This window comes from Orcinus orca, chromosome 3 (genome assembly GCF_937001465.1).
Source record: "Orcinus orca chromosome 3, mOrcOrc1.1, whole genome shotgun sequence".
Classification (NCBI taxonomy): Eukaryota; Metazoa; Chordata; class Mammalia; order Artiodactyla; family Delphinidae; genus Orcinus; species Orcinus orca.
In genome coordinates, this window is record NC_064561.1 from 62939664 (window position 1) to 62957298 (window position 17635).

Here is a 17635-nt window from a genome sequence, read left to right on the forward strand (position 1 = left end):
CCAACTAGGATTAGTTGTAGCTCATCTCTGTCCTTGGAGACTTAACGGTTATCTCCCAAACATCGTAATTGTTCCTCTTCAGCATATGTTGCTTGATCCAGCAAATGGCTCTACCACTGACCTAGACACACAAATCGAAAATGGGGTGTGATCCTTGACCACTTCCTCACCCCTATCCCCCGCTCCTGTGGATCTACCTCCTAAGAGGTCCTGGAATCTGTCCAGTTGTTTCCAATCTACTAGTCAAAGCTACAATCATTTTCTAACTGAGCCATGTAGTAGCCTCCTAATTGATCTTTCTGCTTTTTTAAAATCCCTCCTCCTCAAATTATTCTTCCCACTGCATCCAGAGCAATCTTTAAGAACCCCAAATCTGATGGAGTCGCTGCCTTACTTTAAATTTATCAGTGGTGTCTTCTGACTTCTGGGTCAAGTCCAAACTTCTTATGATACGGCAGAGGTGAGGATGCTCAGCAAATACTCCAAGTAGTCCCCTATACTTCTCAGCTGATTTCAAGCCAGGTGGGACTATGTGACTGGTTCAGACCAATGGACAAATGTGGGAGTGGGAGTGACAAATGTCACAGAGCTGAGGCCTTTGCTGATACACAGCTCACTCTTCTTTACTCTTCCCCGCCATGAAACCTAGGAAGTCCATATGTTCCAGATGGCACGGCTACAAGATGGCCCGGCCTCATCAGTCTGGGTTCCTCAGTGACTGTGTGAGCACAGCCTCTCACCATTCTGTGCTGAACATGTAATATGGATTCGAAATAACTTTTTCTTTGTGAAGCCACTGAGATACAGGGGCTGTTTATTACCATAGCATAACCTGGCTCATCCTGACTAATGCAGGAAGGTTTACAAAGTCTCCTGTGGTGTGTGTCCCATTTGCTTCCCTGGCTTCATTTTTTTTTTTTTTTTTTGTCTCTCTCTTACTCTCTAAGCTCCAGCTCTAGTATTCTTTGGTCCTTTGGAGGTACCACACTTCCTCATCCTGCAGGACTTTTGCACATGTTACCTCCATTCCCTAAAACACTCTTCCCTCCATGCTTGCTCCTCATCATTTGTCAGATCTTGGCTTACAAGGCATTTGCCGACACCCTACCCAGGTAAGTTGAACATCATACTCTCCTCCCCCCAATAGTTCCCTCTCCTTCGCTCTTTGCATCATTCATCACACTTATAATTATTTATTCATGTCTGCCCCTACAATCCTTGAAAGTAGGGACTCATATCTGTCTTGTATCACTGGAACTTAGCACAGGACCTGACATGGCAGGCACTCAATGAAAAATAAGTTGAATGATTGAATATATATTTAGGACAGGGTCACGTTGAAAGGTATGTTCTCTGAATTTTTTTCCTGGTCAGTCGGACCACCTCGCAAATATTTTTTTCATTCATTCACTTGTGAAGCTAATTTTTTTTTATGAAATACCTGCTCTGTGTTGGGCTGGCCTGTGAAGTACAAGCCACACACCCATCAGGTGTTCTGAGAAGAAAGAGACAACTGAGTATTCAACTAGTTGCTGGAATTTTATGGAAAAAGAAGATTTCTAGCTGAGCCTCATAAAATGAGTGAAGTTGAACACATAGAGAGAATTGGGTGGCTGTACCTGGAAGGGGCTTCAACAAGAGAAAAAGCACGATCATTTAGTGGAGAGAGTAGGAAGACCAGCCTCTCTGGACCATTCCTCTTCCCCTCCCTTCCATCTTTCATTCCTTCCATACAGATTGAGATGAGAGGGTGAGGGAACCTTGACAGCTGGGCAGTGTTCTGGGCACACCATTCACTTCAGAACCCGCTTCGGCTCTTACGAATGGTAGAACTGGTCCCTTCTTTCCAACTCTGCCTCTGTTCTGTTTCATCCCACCCTCCTAGAGGGCAGGGAGCATACCTTCTACTTCTTTTATAGCTCAGCACCGCTAGCTTTTAATGCTTTATGCCTGGTAAGCACCCAATAAGTGCAGTTAAACAGTGAAACCTCTCTTTTAAATTTGTAATGACCTGCTTCAAGCTGGGGTGAGAATGATGGCTAGAGAGGTTAGGGGCTATAGGTTATATTACTATCCTGGAGAAATAGGTAGATAGCCTAGCATGTGTTCTTTCTTTTTTTTTCAAAGTAGATTTAAAAAAACAATAGAAGTAATATGTGCTCATTTCTGAAGATTTACAAAATACAAGTCAGCAGAAGAACATGAAAATTATCTAGAATCTCACCATCTGGTGATGACCACTGTTAATATCTTGGTACATAGTCTTCTAGCCCTTTATCCATTTATATATACACATATGTATTTACAAAGCTAGTTTCAAGCAGTTAATTTTTTTTAATTGTGGTAAAAAACACATAACAAAATTTACTATAATAACCATCTTTAAGTATACAGTTCAGTAGTGTTAATTTTATCCACATTGTAATAGAGCTCCAGAACTTCATCTTCTAAATCTGAAACTTTATACTCATTAAACTTTATTTTACTTACCAATAAATCACAAACATATTTCCATAATACCAGATACTCCATGATATTGAGTATTCTCCTTTAACATTATTTTTAATGGGTATATATTTTTCCATCACCATAATTTAAAAAAACTAAATCCTTATTGTTGAGTTTTAGATTATTTCTGGGTTTTCACCACTATGCACAATGCTACAATGAACATTTTTGTACATTTTGTACACATATCTTTGCACACTTGTTTTAATACTTCCTTCTAATGAACTCTCAGGTGTGGAATTAGTGACTCAAAGGAGATGTACATTTTCAACATCCTTGATAGGAGTTTGAGTCTGGAAACGAGAGAGGGCACCAATTTGTACTCCTAGCAGCAGAATGAAAAGGCCCATTTTCCCACACTCTTGCCAGAAATGGGTATTATCATCTAGCATCTTTTCTTTCAAGACTTTAGTTAGTTCTGAAATAAGCCTCATATCAAATAGGAATTACTCACTGTAGCACATGTATAATTCTGAGTAAGCTTGAATCAGATGTAGACTTGATAGTCACGTACCTCTACGAACAAGATTGGGAAGATGCCGACTTTATCTCCTAACTTGCCTTCTGCCCAGTTCTCATCCACTCGGTTGATCACAGTGATGATATCATCCTGAAAGAGAGAAAGTCTCCTGGTTAGCATTTACTGTCAGTTTTCAGGTGCTGAAAGCCTTCAGTGGAGATCGGCTTGGAGTCTCAGATGGTGTAAGGGGCAAGGAATGTAACTCTTTCACAATTTATTTACAAAATCTTCCACTAAAATAATCTTTCTCCATAAAGAGCAGTATTTGGGTCACCAAGACCAAAAGAGGAGTAGAAATAATTTGGAGCATTGAAGAAATCCAATAGGAAAACTTGGAAATGTCTCTAATTTTCCATCACCAGCAGAATCTGGGCTTTTCATTTAAATTAATCTGATGGAGAAACCAAGATGGAAGAGGTAGGGAGATAGAATTTTGGCTTTGCAAAAGGAAGAATGAATTGCATTCTGATTTTGAACACTTTTCAGTGTTCCAAAAATTTTTTTTAAATAAATTTATTTATTTATTTGGCTGCGTGGGGTCTTTGTTGCTGCATGTGGGCTTGCTCTAGTTGCTGCAAGCGGGGGCTACTCTTTGTTGCAGTGCGCAGGCTTCTCAGGGCTCCTCATTGCGGTGGCTTCTTTTGTTGCAGAGCATGGGCTCTAGGTGCATGGGCTTCAGTAGTTGTGGCTCGTGGGCTCTAGAGCGCAGGCTCAGTAGTTGTGGTGCACGGGCTTAGATGTTCCACGACATGTGGGATCTTCCCGGACCAGGACTCGACCTGTGTCCCCTGCAATGGCAGGCGGACTCTTAACCACTGCGCCACCAGGGAAGTCCCCCTATTTAATTTTTAATGTATCAAACATGAAGTGGCTTTTTATTTGAATGTTTCTTATTACCAAAGGTTATAGGGAGATTTGTAGAAACACTTGGAAACACAGATAAGCAAAACAAAGAAAGAATTCTATCACAATATAGATACAACCACTGTTAACATCTTGGTTGCCACATTTTTTCCCAGATTCTTTTCTATGAGGATAAAATATATGTGCATAGAGACACACTGATTTTTAAAAACTTTTCAGAAAATATACATAGGCATGCAATAAAGTACAAACATTTTAGATGTAAAGCTTGATGAATTTTTAAAATTGAATATATCCACAAAACCCCAACCCAGAGTAAGAGATATAAAATACTTCCAGCACCAAGATGGCTCTTTAGTACTCTTTCCTGTCACATAGCAAGAGGTAGCCACTACTCTGACTCCTAGCAAATACATTCATTTGGCTTATTTTGTGTTTCTTACAAATGATGTCATATAGGATACATTGAATTTTCACTTAATATCACATCAGGAATACCTTTCCATGTCCATGCCTGTTATCAATCTAAATCTGAATATTCATCCACTGATCTCTCTGATCTTCAGATCTATGCCCCTTAGTAATATAGACGAATCCAAATCTAAATCCATTACTGCATTATACCCTTTCTTAGATTTCTCTGTCCTTATTACAACCTGTGATTAATATATGTAGGTTATGATTTCTTTAATGCCGGTCCACCCCATCAGACCATAAACTTCATGTGTGCAGGGCCTTATCTGTTTTGTTCATTTTTGTCCCTAGGATCTTATATAGCGGCTCCCCTATAGCATTCAACCAATCATTCCTTTTTAAAATTTTTCTTATTGAGGTATAGTTGATGTACAATATTATATAAGTTTCAGGTGTACAACATAGTGATTCACAGTTTTTAAACAATATTTCTTGAATGCATGCATGCATGAATGAATAAATGCATGTGTGAATAAACTGGAAAATTTACTGAGATAGAAAATACTAGGAATAAAAACTTCTGGAGAGAAGATCTTGAGTTTTTTTGGACATGCTGAGTTTAGGAAGACCATGAGATATCCTGGTGTAGTCTTGGCCTTCAATAGGCTTCCAGAAGGGATCAAATCCTCTCTTCTGGGTCCTCTGTCCTCATTTCCCATTTATGTGTCTGTTCCTTCCACTAGACTGCTGGCTCCGTGAAGACAGGGACAGTGACTCATCACTTTATCTCCAGTGGACAGCTTGGCACATGGCTGGATTCAATGAATGAACAAGCAGGTGGGTAAGTGTCCCAGTTTGCAAATTCCCAGAAAAGGGCAAAAAAGTAGGTACTGCTTCCTGCCTGTGTCTTCCTCCAGCTGTGTCCCTAGAGCTTAGTGTCTAATGCCTGGCACAAAGTAAATACTCAATAAACGCTTGTGGAATTGAACTGCCCTTCTCCAGCTGTAGTCAAAGTATAAAGTTTACAGGTCAGCTACAGAATGACATTCCTTAGGGGACTCACTCTGAGGTGCTAAGACAATAACAAAGATCAGTATTTCAAAATATGGAGGACAGTGGGGTTATCTAGTTTGAGTGAATCTTAAGTAAATCTCATTTCCAGTAGTGATGGAATAAAAATGTTTTACAAAACAAAAGACCTTTCTTGAGCTATTGTAGCAGTGCCACTTGTACTTGTATTTGCTACTTATCATAAGTAGCAAAGAATGAAAATCACCCCAACTTTGGTTTCTAAGAGAGAATTCAAATGTTTACGGAATAATAAGTACTGAATACGATGATTTAAAGTACAGTCGACCCTCCTCGTCCGCGGCTTCTGTATCTTCAGGAATCAATGTGTCCTAGAACTAATCCCCTCAGATACTGAGGGATGGTTGTAGTCTAGACTTTAGTAGACTTGTCCTTACTTGCAAATGCTGAAGAATCATCCAAAAAAAAAAAAAGAGAGGAAAAAAACCTTAGGGTAACTAATGTGTTTGGAAAATATATCTTGTAAGAGGTGATTTATGTGTAAAGATATATAATTATGTTATTGTGTTGTTTGGAGTGTTTTGAATGCAATGTTTACAAACAAAATAGAGTGTTGTAAACGAGTAGTACTAGGTGATCAGAACTTGCAGATACACAATGAAAAGGTAAGATCTGTAGTTCTACACAGCACGCTGTTAAACTGTGTCTGTAATCTTCTGTCCAAGTGTCTGTTTATCTCACTACTCTGCCTGAGGGTAGGTGCTGTGACTTGCTCATGCTGTCTCCCCAGTGTCTGCAAAGAACAGGTGCTCAAAAGTGATTGTAGAATGAATGAGTGAGTGTGCAGATACTTAGTTTTGCAGTTGCAATAGAAAAGGTTTGAGGATTCCCATCAAACTCCTATTAGATTTCTCTGGCGACTTTACTACCATATGTTTGAATTATACATACACATTACATATATAGGCACACATTTATACATTTATGGATAAAATATAATTAAAAACAATCAGCAAATATTAAACAAAAACTCGAGGTTCTGCCAGTCTTTATGTGGTCACTGGTGACTTTGGTAGCTGCCCAGAATCTTACCTTGAGGAAGGTCAGGCAGTCCTGGTTCTTACTCTTGTCCTTGTCACGCAGGTCGAAGTTGTAGAGGGCCCGGCAGAGTGGGGGTGGCTGGGGAAGCTGCTTGAGGACCTCTACGGAGCTGGCTGGGAAGATCCCACTGACTCCATTGATTTCCCCCTGGTACCAGTTCTCATCCAACTGTCTCCGGAGGAGGATGACATCTCCCTTATTAAACCTCAGGTCACCAGGATTCTGCCCTCGGTAGTTGCACAAGGCCTTTGCTCGCGGCACCTGCAGTGTCACGGATCAATAAAATATGTATGGCTTAGAGGCTGGAGGGACACAAGGGATCATATTAATAACTAAATACAGGGCACTTCCTATGTACTAAGTGCCGTACGTGGGTCATCTTGTTTAACCTTTGAGATAAACACTATTATTCCCCGTTCTAAGATGAGGTGACTGAGGCACAGAGTGGTTTAGGAAGTTGCCTAAGGTGACACAGCTGGGAAATGGCAGATATGGGGTTTGAACTCTGACAATCTGATTTTAGAGACCTGTTCTTTTTTTTTTAATATACATTTATTTATTTATGATTTATTTATTTATTTTTGGCTGTGTTGGGTTTTCATTGCTGCGTGCGGGCTTTCTCCAGTTGCGGTGAACGGGGCTACTCTTCCTTGCAGTGAGCCAGCTTCTCATTGCAGTGGCTTCTCTTGTTGTGGAGCACGGGCTCTTGGTATGGGCTTCAGTAGCTGTGGCGCACGGGCTCAGTAGTTGTGGCTTGCGGGCTCTAGACCGCAGGCTCAGTAGTTGTGGCGCACGGGCTTAGTTGCTCCGCAGCATGTGGGATCTTCCCGGACCAGGGCTTGAACCCGTGTCCCCTGAATAGGCAGGTGGATTCTTAACCACTGCGCCACCAGGGAAGCCCAGAGACCCTGTTCTTTTTTTTTTGCGGTATGCAGGCCTCTCACTGTTGTGGCCTCTCTCATTGCGGAGCACAGGCTCCGGATGCGCAGGCTCAGTGGCCATGGCTCACGGGGCCCAGCCACTCCATGGCATGTGGGATCTTCCCGGACCGGGGCACAAACCCATGTCCCCTGCCTCAGCAGGTGGACTCTCAACCACTGCACCACCAGGGAAGCCCAGACCCTGTTCTTAATCACTATGCAGGGAACAGGATTTTGGACTTGACTCCACAACTATGTGAACTTGAGTGAGGCTGTGACTCTTTCTGGGATCTGAATACTGATTTTGAATTACGGCTCCACCTCTTTGCTCTTGTGTGACTGTGATCAATCTATTTCATCTTTCTTAAACCACATTCATTTATAAAATGGGGTAATAATAGAATGTCTACCTCATTAGAGTTGCTGTGAGGACTAAAAAATATTGATAATGCATTCTGTGTATTGCTTGGTACATAATATGTGCTCAATAAATGACACCTCTTAGAATTAACACCTGTAATGTAGGGCTCAGTGTTGACGGCAAGAAAATTGAGGTGAAAACCCCCTGAACATAGAAAGTGAGAGTGATGCATTGTAATTTGTCTTCAGCCTGTCTAGAAAGTGTAAACCTCATGTGTGTTTGGATCTTTAGGAAGCACAACCGAGATGAGTTAATAGTCAGAAATCAATAATCACCTAAAAAAAAATCAGCTAAAGAATTGTCATTTGTCAAATCAATTGTCAGTCTAAATAATTATTTCAGTCAAATGCATTTCTTTTCCTGATTGAAACTGGTTTCTCCACAGAGAAATGGCGTCACTTTGGTCTTGTTTGAGGTCAGTTTGACAAATGGAAAGTTCTAGTAACTTAGGTTTTATAGAAAGACCGTCAGTGTCACCTGTGATTGTATTGTATTTTGTGCTTTCCTCGGCCATTGGGTGGAGTATTCCCCTCTGCTGGGGACAGTCTTGCTGGGACCTTCAAGGAACTTCAGAGTCTGCAGTGTTCATTTGAAAAGGAATTTCAAGCAGCTTCAGGGTCGAGACAAGACCTGAACGGCATCATATTGCTGATGGGACAGCAGCAGAGCAATGGTTTTCTGCTGGTCCCTGGGGAGTTAGAAAACCACAGGAACATAGCTCATCCTTGGGAAACTGGTGGACAAATGAGCAAAGATGTATGTGCTAGGAGGTTTAACACACTGTTGTAGATAAATGGAGCCAGTTGAATAAATTATGATACATCCATACAATGGAAAACCCTACAGTCATTAAAACTGACGATGTTGATCTATAATTAATAACACTGAGAGTTACTTATAATATACTGTTAAGTATAATAGAAGAGATTAAAAACAGTTATGTAGACTAGGCTCTCTTTGTAAATATACATATATATTTTTTACCTGGGGAAAATGCTAGATGGCTATATACCAACATTTTAAGAGTAGTTATTTCTAAATGATGAGATTTTTGAATATTAAAAAAAAAGTTTCCCTAAGTGCTTTGCAGTGTTTTCTAACTTTTCTACAATGAACAAATTGTACTGTCTATTACAATTGGATAGTAAAAAGAAAATGAATGAAGCTGGGGGATAAGAAGTGAAAGGTATGGGAGGAATTTAGGAAGAAAATAAGCCTAGCTGAGTGGGATCAACAAACCACGTAACTACCTTTTGGAGAAGCTTCTCCCTTACCTGAGAAGTAAGCAGGTAGAAGCAGATCGAGAACAGAGGATTTCTGGGGAATGATCTGAATCTGTTAGACTCCCAGGGTTAGACATATCAGGGAATAATAATTGTCCCTAAGCCTTCTCCCAATTTTACACTGTGATATAAATCACATTTTTATGGGTATATGAGCACCTGGCACACACTGGTCACACTTACCAGGCTCACTGGCAGCTACATCTGGCCAATGGGATATAAGCAAATTTTAGGAAGTGTCCCTACTGAGAGAGACTGACTTTCTTTTTCTTTCCTCCATTTTGCTATGTGGGATGCAGAGCTGGCGCTCTAGCTGCCATCTTGAACAATGAGGATAAGGGTCGCACCTAAAAAGGGGAGAAAGTCGTCTGGGTTGCAGAGCTGCCGGGCAAGTCCTGGACTACTTTACTTCCAGACTTGTGTCTGAAATCTAAATAAACTTGCATCTTGGCTAATATGCTGTTATTTTGGATTTATAAAAGGAAAAGAAAGAAAAGGAAGGAAGAATGAAAAAATTAGGAAAAAAGGAATTGAAGCTTCTTTGACTTTGCATAATAATGATAATATCAATAGCTAATATTTATTGAGTGCTTCCTCCTATGTACCAGATACTGTGCTAAGCACTCCACAGTATATTTTATTTAATTCTCACAACAACCTGTGATTAGAAAACTGGGGATCAGAGAGGTTAAAAATTTGCCAAAGTTCATGAAGCTAGAAAGTGGTAGATTTTGGAATTTGAGCTCAAGTATGTCTATTCTCAAGCCCAAGCTCTTAACTACTCAACCAGTGTTTCTCAAAATGAAGTCTGTGGTTTACCTAGATCAGAATCTCAGGAAATGTAAAAAATGCAGACTCTTGGACCCTATCCCTGAACCAATTTGACCAGAATCTCTTAGAGGGCAGTTTAAGTAGCTGCATTTTTATCCAGCTCTCCCATCCATCCAAGTTTGATGCCGCTGGTCTGAGTTCTGTCTTATTCTAACTAAAATGGAGATTTGATGTAGTTTTGTAAATGGCTGAGCTGCTTTTTCCCTTTCTTTTCTGGAAGACATTCCCATACAAGGTGGCTTATGTATTTTAATGACTATTGAGCAAGTATATTAGACTAAAACTGCACAAAATGCTTAAATCTCTTTGAAGGTGCGTAAACTTTGAAACCCTGAGATAGTACTAATTGCCTGACCATCTTCATCTTTTCTCTATCTCCCCTCAGTTGAGATAAACTATTGTGGAAGCAAACTGTAAATTCTATTTTTAACATGAAGACTCTTTTCATCACCTCTTTTCTTCATTCTCCCCTTTTACTCTCAGCTCTACATTCATACTTATAGAAAACATTGGCTTCCATGCTGTAAATAGGGTGGGGGTGGGGAAGGAGAGAGAAAGAATCTGAAGAGGGGAAGGAAATTAGCATTTATTGTGTATCTGGCAAGCCATAGAAATGTGTCTTACATTATTGCACTACTGCACTTTCCATGTACAGTACTATCTCATTTATAGGAGCTCAAAGCCCTGTGAAGTAGGTTTATCTTAATTTTATCGACGAAGAAACAGGTTCTGAGACGTTCAACCTTCAGGCAAAGTCACACAGCCAATGTACAGCGGCCCCGAGACTGACTTCCGTTCATTTGACGTCAAAGCCCTGATTTCTCTTTCATCCCGCTGAAGTCACCTAGTATGTTCTTCCATCATAAAACTCATTTGGGGTGATGTTTTATAATCACAATCTGAATAGAGTTTGAATGCCGTCTGCTTGCTGCTGGCTGCACGAGCATGAATTATTGAACTCTAGAGCCCTCGCATAAAAGTTAAGCACCTGCCTGAAGAGACTCAGCTGGTTGATTCTATCCAGTCAGCAATGGTTCTCTCAAGGGAAAATGACTCCAAGTTCTGCAGCAGCCATCACCCGTTGTTTTGTTGGGTGAAACAAAACACCACCCCAATTGTTTTCTGTCTCGACAGGTGCAGGAGGGAGGGAGAATGGGGATAAAGTGGGTGTGGCCGTCTCACAGCCAGGTCATTACCAAATGTCTCTCCTGGTGTTTTTCAGAAAGCCAGATAATCCAGTGGAAGGCTGTGTGTGTGCCTACAAAGCTTTCCTTCTCTGAGATTCAAAAGGATTAATACTTCTATGCACCTGTAATTTGTCTATTGATTTGTCATCTCAGTAGGGTGAGGTGAAAGCCACACGAGGTCCATGCTTTTGATGGAAGATAAAGCACAGAACCCTGAAATAAGGAAGCAGGGGGTATGCAGAGACATTAGTGGTAAAATTATGTTGTAGTAGTTATGTGTGTTGGTAATAAAATGGCAGCCATCCCTTCTCTGAGGATCCACCCATTTGCTCTCCATCTTCTCATGGGCATGTTATTCACTATGGTCACACTGCATACACATGGGTATGTGGCCCAGGCTGGCCAGTTATATAACCGAGCAAGGTCCTGTGAAGGCCTTTCTGGGTACAGAAGCACCCCCACCCACCCCCACCATGTCCCTTGCCTCCTGTTTGTAAAGGAGCTTTCGCCTCCTAGGCCTTCCCTGAGTTCCAGAGAACAAATTCAATCAAAAATGAGAAAATGCAGAAACAAAAACAGTCAAGTGAGACAACATAATAGTTTAGCCATAATACAAAGTCAAGGACCTTCAGTTCCTCCTTAAGGACCATAAGTAATATTTTAGCCATGTCCTTGAGTTGTTTTACAGATACTAAAACCCTCCCCAGGTGAAAAAAGTTAGCTGCATGCTGACCATATACACGTAGACCCCAGACCAGTTAAATCCAAAAGGTTGATGATGTTAACTCCCAAAATACCACTCAGTTACCTCTCCACCAACCAATCAGAAAAATGTCCATGAGCTGATCCGGCACCCCGCAACCCTCTCCCTCACCTTGCTTTGAAAATCCCTTCCCTGAAATCCTTCAGGGAGTTTTGGTCTTTTGAGCATTAGCCACCCATTCTCCTTGCTTGGTGTCCTGCAGTAAACGCCGCACTTTCCTTCACCACAACCTGATGTCAGTAGGTTGGCTTTACTGTGCGGGTGAGTGGACCCAAGTTTGGCTCGGTAACAGAGTGCCCGAATCCCCCTGGCATAAAGCTTGGTACAGGGCAGGCGTGTGCCCCAAATAGGGTCAGTTAGAATCTTCTTTGACGTTTGATATGTAGACACCCAAGAAGAGAGTGTTTCTTTTGGATCATGAGCCTGGAGGTGGTAAGCCTTGGACTACCAGTGGTGATATTTCCCAGCCAGCAGACACACCTTCCTGAGTGAAGCTGCAGAAGGCAGCAGAACTAGAGATAGCGTGAGATAAACAGGTAAGTCATGGATAGAGCCTTCACAAGAAAATTTGAATGTCTATATCCAACTGTGCCTAAAGGATACACAGTTAAATGAGATGATATCCTCAATGTATTGCTTATTACTGAAACTGCTTGGAGTTATTTTCTGACCCCTGAAACTGAAAAAGTCCTGATTAATACATATTAAAAACCCAGAAACAACAAAACTGCATAACAGTGAAATATCCAAAAAGCAGAATTCAGAAACAGCAGGAGGACTAGCTGCCAATGAGCTCTGAGCTTATTTCCAACTGGAAAATAAAGAAGGAGGCATATGGATTGATAACAGGGTAAGAGAAAAGGAGCCCAAGATTGGAATCATCACAGTGATGAGACAAGGGAAAAAGCTGAGCTGGAGTGAGCATTCAGCCTGTTCCTGTGTAATGAACTGTTCACCATGCATGAGTGGCACTCCCACTTGTTTAGAAAGACGTAGGCCTGGTTCTCTACTTCTGGCATCAGATGGGGCCAAAACCAACATGCTGAGCTAACTGCTTACCTCCCTAGCTGGTCATGAGATGGCCTGTCACAGGAGAATGGAGCCAAGAGAAAACATCCTGGCCTTTGGCTCAGGTATCATTCACCAGGCTATGAATTCTCTGCCCGAGAGTTTAGGATTTGTGTCTGAAACACCTCTGAAACTCTGTCTCTGAGCCCTGGACACAAGCAGATGTTTCATAAATGCTTGGTGAATGAATTTGTGAATTAATCAAGAAACATCCAGGAATTGCCATTCCTGGAGGAAAAGAATGCATATAAGATTAATAAATATGACTGATAATAATTATTGGAAAGATCTAGTGGCATTAACTAGATAATAAAAAAGGAGAGTTTGGGTCCTCTGTTCCAAATTGCCCTGAATTTTAACAATTTCATGTTACCCATACTCAAAAAGGTTTCCATACTCAAATAAGCTCAGGAATCACTGAGTTGAACAAAGTCACACAGGCTCTTTTGCTGACTGGCTTCTCAGAAGTTTTACTCCACTAATGTGACCTTATATTTGCATCTGGACCACTTTGCAGGATTAGCAGAATGGGCCTGGGGAATGCTGGGTAAAGTAAATGTGAGTTCCCCTGTGATTTCATTCCACTCATGAGGCAAAGGGTCAGCTAACTGTCCTGGGTCCTAACTTCCCAGCTGCTGCTTAGACAACTGAGCCATCCTGCATCTCTCCCTCATGTTGGCAACCCTTTTGGATCTGATGTTGGGGGCAAGGGAGCATATGTTAGAAAGTGCTGGCTGGCCCTTGTGCTCATGTTTCTCTGGTGAGGAGGGGCAACACTTCAGTGCTCACTCAACAGCATCAGATCTATCAAGGCTTGACAAATCCCAGACCATCTGCTGCTTGGGGGCTTGTGATCACCAGACGGTCTGAATCTGGACATTCAAATTTGAGGCCAGGCTTATGAGACATACCATGTGAGTTTCTTCCTTCATAGAGAATTTTACTTGTTCAGGGGTGGTACTAGGGTGCAACAGAACACAGATGTTAGAGTCAAGTAAGGTGTTGGTTTGCATTCTGGCTTTTGTAACTTTGGCCAAATCACTTAAGTCTTCCTGATTCTTAGTTTGGATCATCCACAAATTGGGGCTAATACTAATACTTCTTTATGCAGTAAACTCAGCAAGTCTGTGTTACCCAAACCCTGCAGATTCCAATGGAAGTTTTGGCCCTTGACCTGGGCCAAACTCTCTAAGCCCCTGGAATATCCTGCCTGACCAGAGAGACTGTTTACCTGGCGTCTTTTTGAGTGCCACCCATGCCAGGCATTGTCTACCTGGTGAAACAAAGATCAAACTTATAAATAAACGAGTATACACATAATTACAAGTTGGAGTAAGTGTTATAGAGAAGAATAGGGAGGTGAGAGACGCTGAGGGATGGAAGGAGAACCGTGCAAGGAAGGTTCTTATTATTGGCCTTATACCTATATCTAAAAGTCTATTCTGTCCTGTGACTTTTGTCATGTATCTCTCTCCTTTTTCTCTCCCCCCAGCCTTTTGTCTCAGCCTCTCTTCTTCTAGTCCTAGGTAGAGACATGGGAGAGCACAGCTCTCTATTTTCCTTCCTTTTTGTGTGTGTGTGTGATTTTAAAAAAAAATTTAATTTAATTAATTTATTTTTTATACAGCAGGTTCTTATTAGTTATCCATTTTATACATATTAGTGTATACATGTCAATCCCAATCTCCCAATTCATCCCACCCCCCCACCCACCTCCCCCCTGCTTTCCCCTCCTTGGTGTCCACATTTGTTCTCTACATCTGTGTCTGTATTTCTGCCTTGCAAACCAGTTCATCTGTACCATTTCTATATGCGTTAATATATGATATTTGTTTTCCTCTTTCTGACTTACTTCACTCTGTATGACAGTCTCTAAGTCCATCCACATCTCTACAAATGACCCAATTTCGTTCCTTTTTATGGCTGAGTAATATTCCATTGTATATATGCACCACATCTTCCTTTTTGTTTTTAAACATCTTTATTGGAGTATAATTGCTTTCCAATGGTGTGTTAGTTTCTGCTTTATAACAAAGTGAATCAGTTATACATATACATATGTCCCCATATCTCTTCCCTCTTGTCTCTCCCTCCCTCCTACCCTCCATATCCCACCTCTCTAGGTAGTCACAAAGCACCGAGCTGATCTCCCTGTGCTGTGCGGCTGCTTCCCACTAGCTATCTATTTTACGTTTGGTAGTGTATATATGTCCATGCCACTCTCTCACTTTGTCCCAGCTTACCCTTCCCCCTCCCCATATCCTCAAGTCCATTCTCTAGTAGGTCTGTGTCTTTATTCCCGTCTTGCCCCTAGGTTCTTCATGACCACTTTTTTTTCTTTTCTTTTAGATTCCTTATATATGTGTTAGCATACGGTATTTGTTTTTCTCTTTCTGACTTACTTCACCCTGTATGACAGACTCTAGGTCCATCCATCTCACTACAGACAGCTCAATTTCATTCCTTTTTATGGCTGAGTAATATTCCATCATATATATGTGCCACATCTTCTTTATCCATTCATCTGTCGATGGACATTTAGGTTGCTTCCATGACCTGCCTATTGTAAATAGAGCTGCACATTGTGGTACATGACTCTTTTTGAATTACGGTTTTCTCAGGGTATATGCCCAGTAATGGGATTGCTGGGCCATATGGTAGTTCTATTTTTAGTTTTTTAAGGAACCTCCATACTGTTTTCCATAGTGGCTGGATCAGTTTACATTCCCATCAACAGTGCAAGAGGGTTCCCTTTTCTCCACACCCTCTCCAGCATTTGTTGTTTGTAGGTATTCTGATGATGCCCATTCTAACTGGTGTGAGGTGATACCTCATTGTGGTTTTGATTTGCATTTCTCTAATAATTAGTGATATTGAGCAGCTTTTCATGTGCTTCTTGGCCATCTGTATGTCTTCTTTGGAGAAATGTCTATTTAGGTCTTCTGCCCATTTTTGTATTGGGTTTTCTGTTTTTTTAATATTGAGCTGCATGAGCCGTTTATATAGTTTGGAGATTAATCCTTTGTCCGTCCATTTTCCTTCTTTATCTATCTCCTGCCACTGTGGGTCAGTGGGCACGGCATTCCTTCCTTCCTCCCTTAATCAAATATCAATCAAGCACCAGGAATATGCCAGTCTTCTTTCCCCTGGTCCCTCCTGCCTTCTTTCTGAGTTATCAGGGATCCTAGGGCAGGAAAAGGGGGAAGGAAGCAGGATTTACGCCAGTGGGCAGAGAAAGAACCATTCATAACCAGCAGCCTGTTTTCAGGGTCACCATTAGCATGCTTTCATTTTTCCTTCCAGACATTTCTCTGAGATTGCCTTGGGGTGATTTCATTCCCCCATCACAGGAGGTAATCCCAGACATGCTCATGGCCATATTCTTGGCTACCTACATAAGCTGGTTTTTAATACACAGCTTGGGATTGCATTTGAGATGAGCTGGGTGCCAGATCCTGGAGCTGTTCAGTGGCAGAACACTGAATTCTCCAGGGAACCAAAGCTTTTTGGTTGCCATCTCTTCTAACAGGCGGGTACAGGGCACCTGTGAGGGAGGGCTGGAGGTGCGTGGGAGCCTGAAGGACAGAGGGAAGAGCCATCTCACTCCTCCTGGGAGGCCACTCTGCCCCCTTCCATTTTCTCCATTCCCAGAGAGAGCTTTTCCTGTAGGTGTGGCACTTGGTGGATGAGTCTCTTTCCATATGGCTCGAGAAACTGAGCCAAGTCCACCATGCAGAGGGAGGGAAGATGAGTCAAATGACCCTCCCACCACCATCACCACCACTTTTCTGACTTAAGGGGAAAAAAACTGTGGTCACATGTACACTGGCTTTCTCCGCCAAGTTGTTTCTCTCTTTCACCTCCATGTGGAGGTTTCTGGAGCTGAAAGAGGAATGACTGGTGACAATATGATTCAGGCAAACAGCAGAGCGTTTCTGATAATGGAGCCATCTGGTCTGGGGACTGGAAGTGGCCCCTAGATGTAATACACAACTTACAGACTTGGGTCCTTGGGAGAGGCACTGAACCTCCCTGGGCCTCGGTTTCCTCAACTGCAAAGTGAAGAAGGTGAATTTTTCCATTCCTTCAAATGCTAATGATAATGGGATACTATGTGAATGATCAGAGCTCCAGGAGTATCTTTAGAATATGCTAGAAATAAGGGCGATGGATGAGATGAAACCAAATTGGCAAAATATCTTTTTTGAATTTTATTATTTTATTTTTATACAGCAGGTTCTTATTACTTGTCTATTTTATTCATATTAGTGTATATATGTCAAGCCCAATCTCCCAGTTCATCCCACCACCCCCACCCATGCTTTCCCCGATTGGTGTCCGTACGTTTGTTCTCTACATGTGTCTTTCTGCCTTGCAAACTGGTTCATCTGTACCATTTTTCTAGATTCCACATATACGCATTAATATACGATATTTGTTTTTCTGACTTACTTCACTCTGTATGACAGTCTCTACGTCCATCCACATCTCTACAAATGACCCCAAATTGGCAAAATATTGATAATCATTGAGATTTGAGTCATGGGTAGAGGCAGTTTATTCCACTACTGTCTCTGCTCTTGTGTACGTGGTCCTCCTAGAATGGCTGGTGATTAAAGGTGCCACTGCAGGACAGGCTGTGGTGAGGAGTGAAGGGACGTGAGTGCCCCAGAACCACGGGGAAAGTGACTTTGGAGAGGAGAGCTGAAGTGGCTGGGCTTGTCTT

General features: G+C 41.7%; 1 protein-coding gene across 2 annotated transcripts in view; it reads right to left on the reverse strand.

Moving 5' to 3' along the window:
- Positions 1-17635, reverse strand: part of SH3RF2 (SH3 domain containing ring finger 2) — a 143513-nt gene that overhangs the window by 75386 nt on the left and 50492 nt on the right. For both annotated transcript variants that reach the window (XM_033406860.2, XM_033406861.2), the window contains exons 3-4: positions 6428-6697; positions 3023-3118 (exon numbers count right to left, since the gene is read on the reverse strand). In XM_033406860.2, the coding sequence (XP_033262751.2) occupies positions 3023-3118; positions 6428-6697 (366 nt within the window). The remainder of the gene's footprint in view (positions 1-3022; positions 3119-6427; positions 6698-17635) is intronic.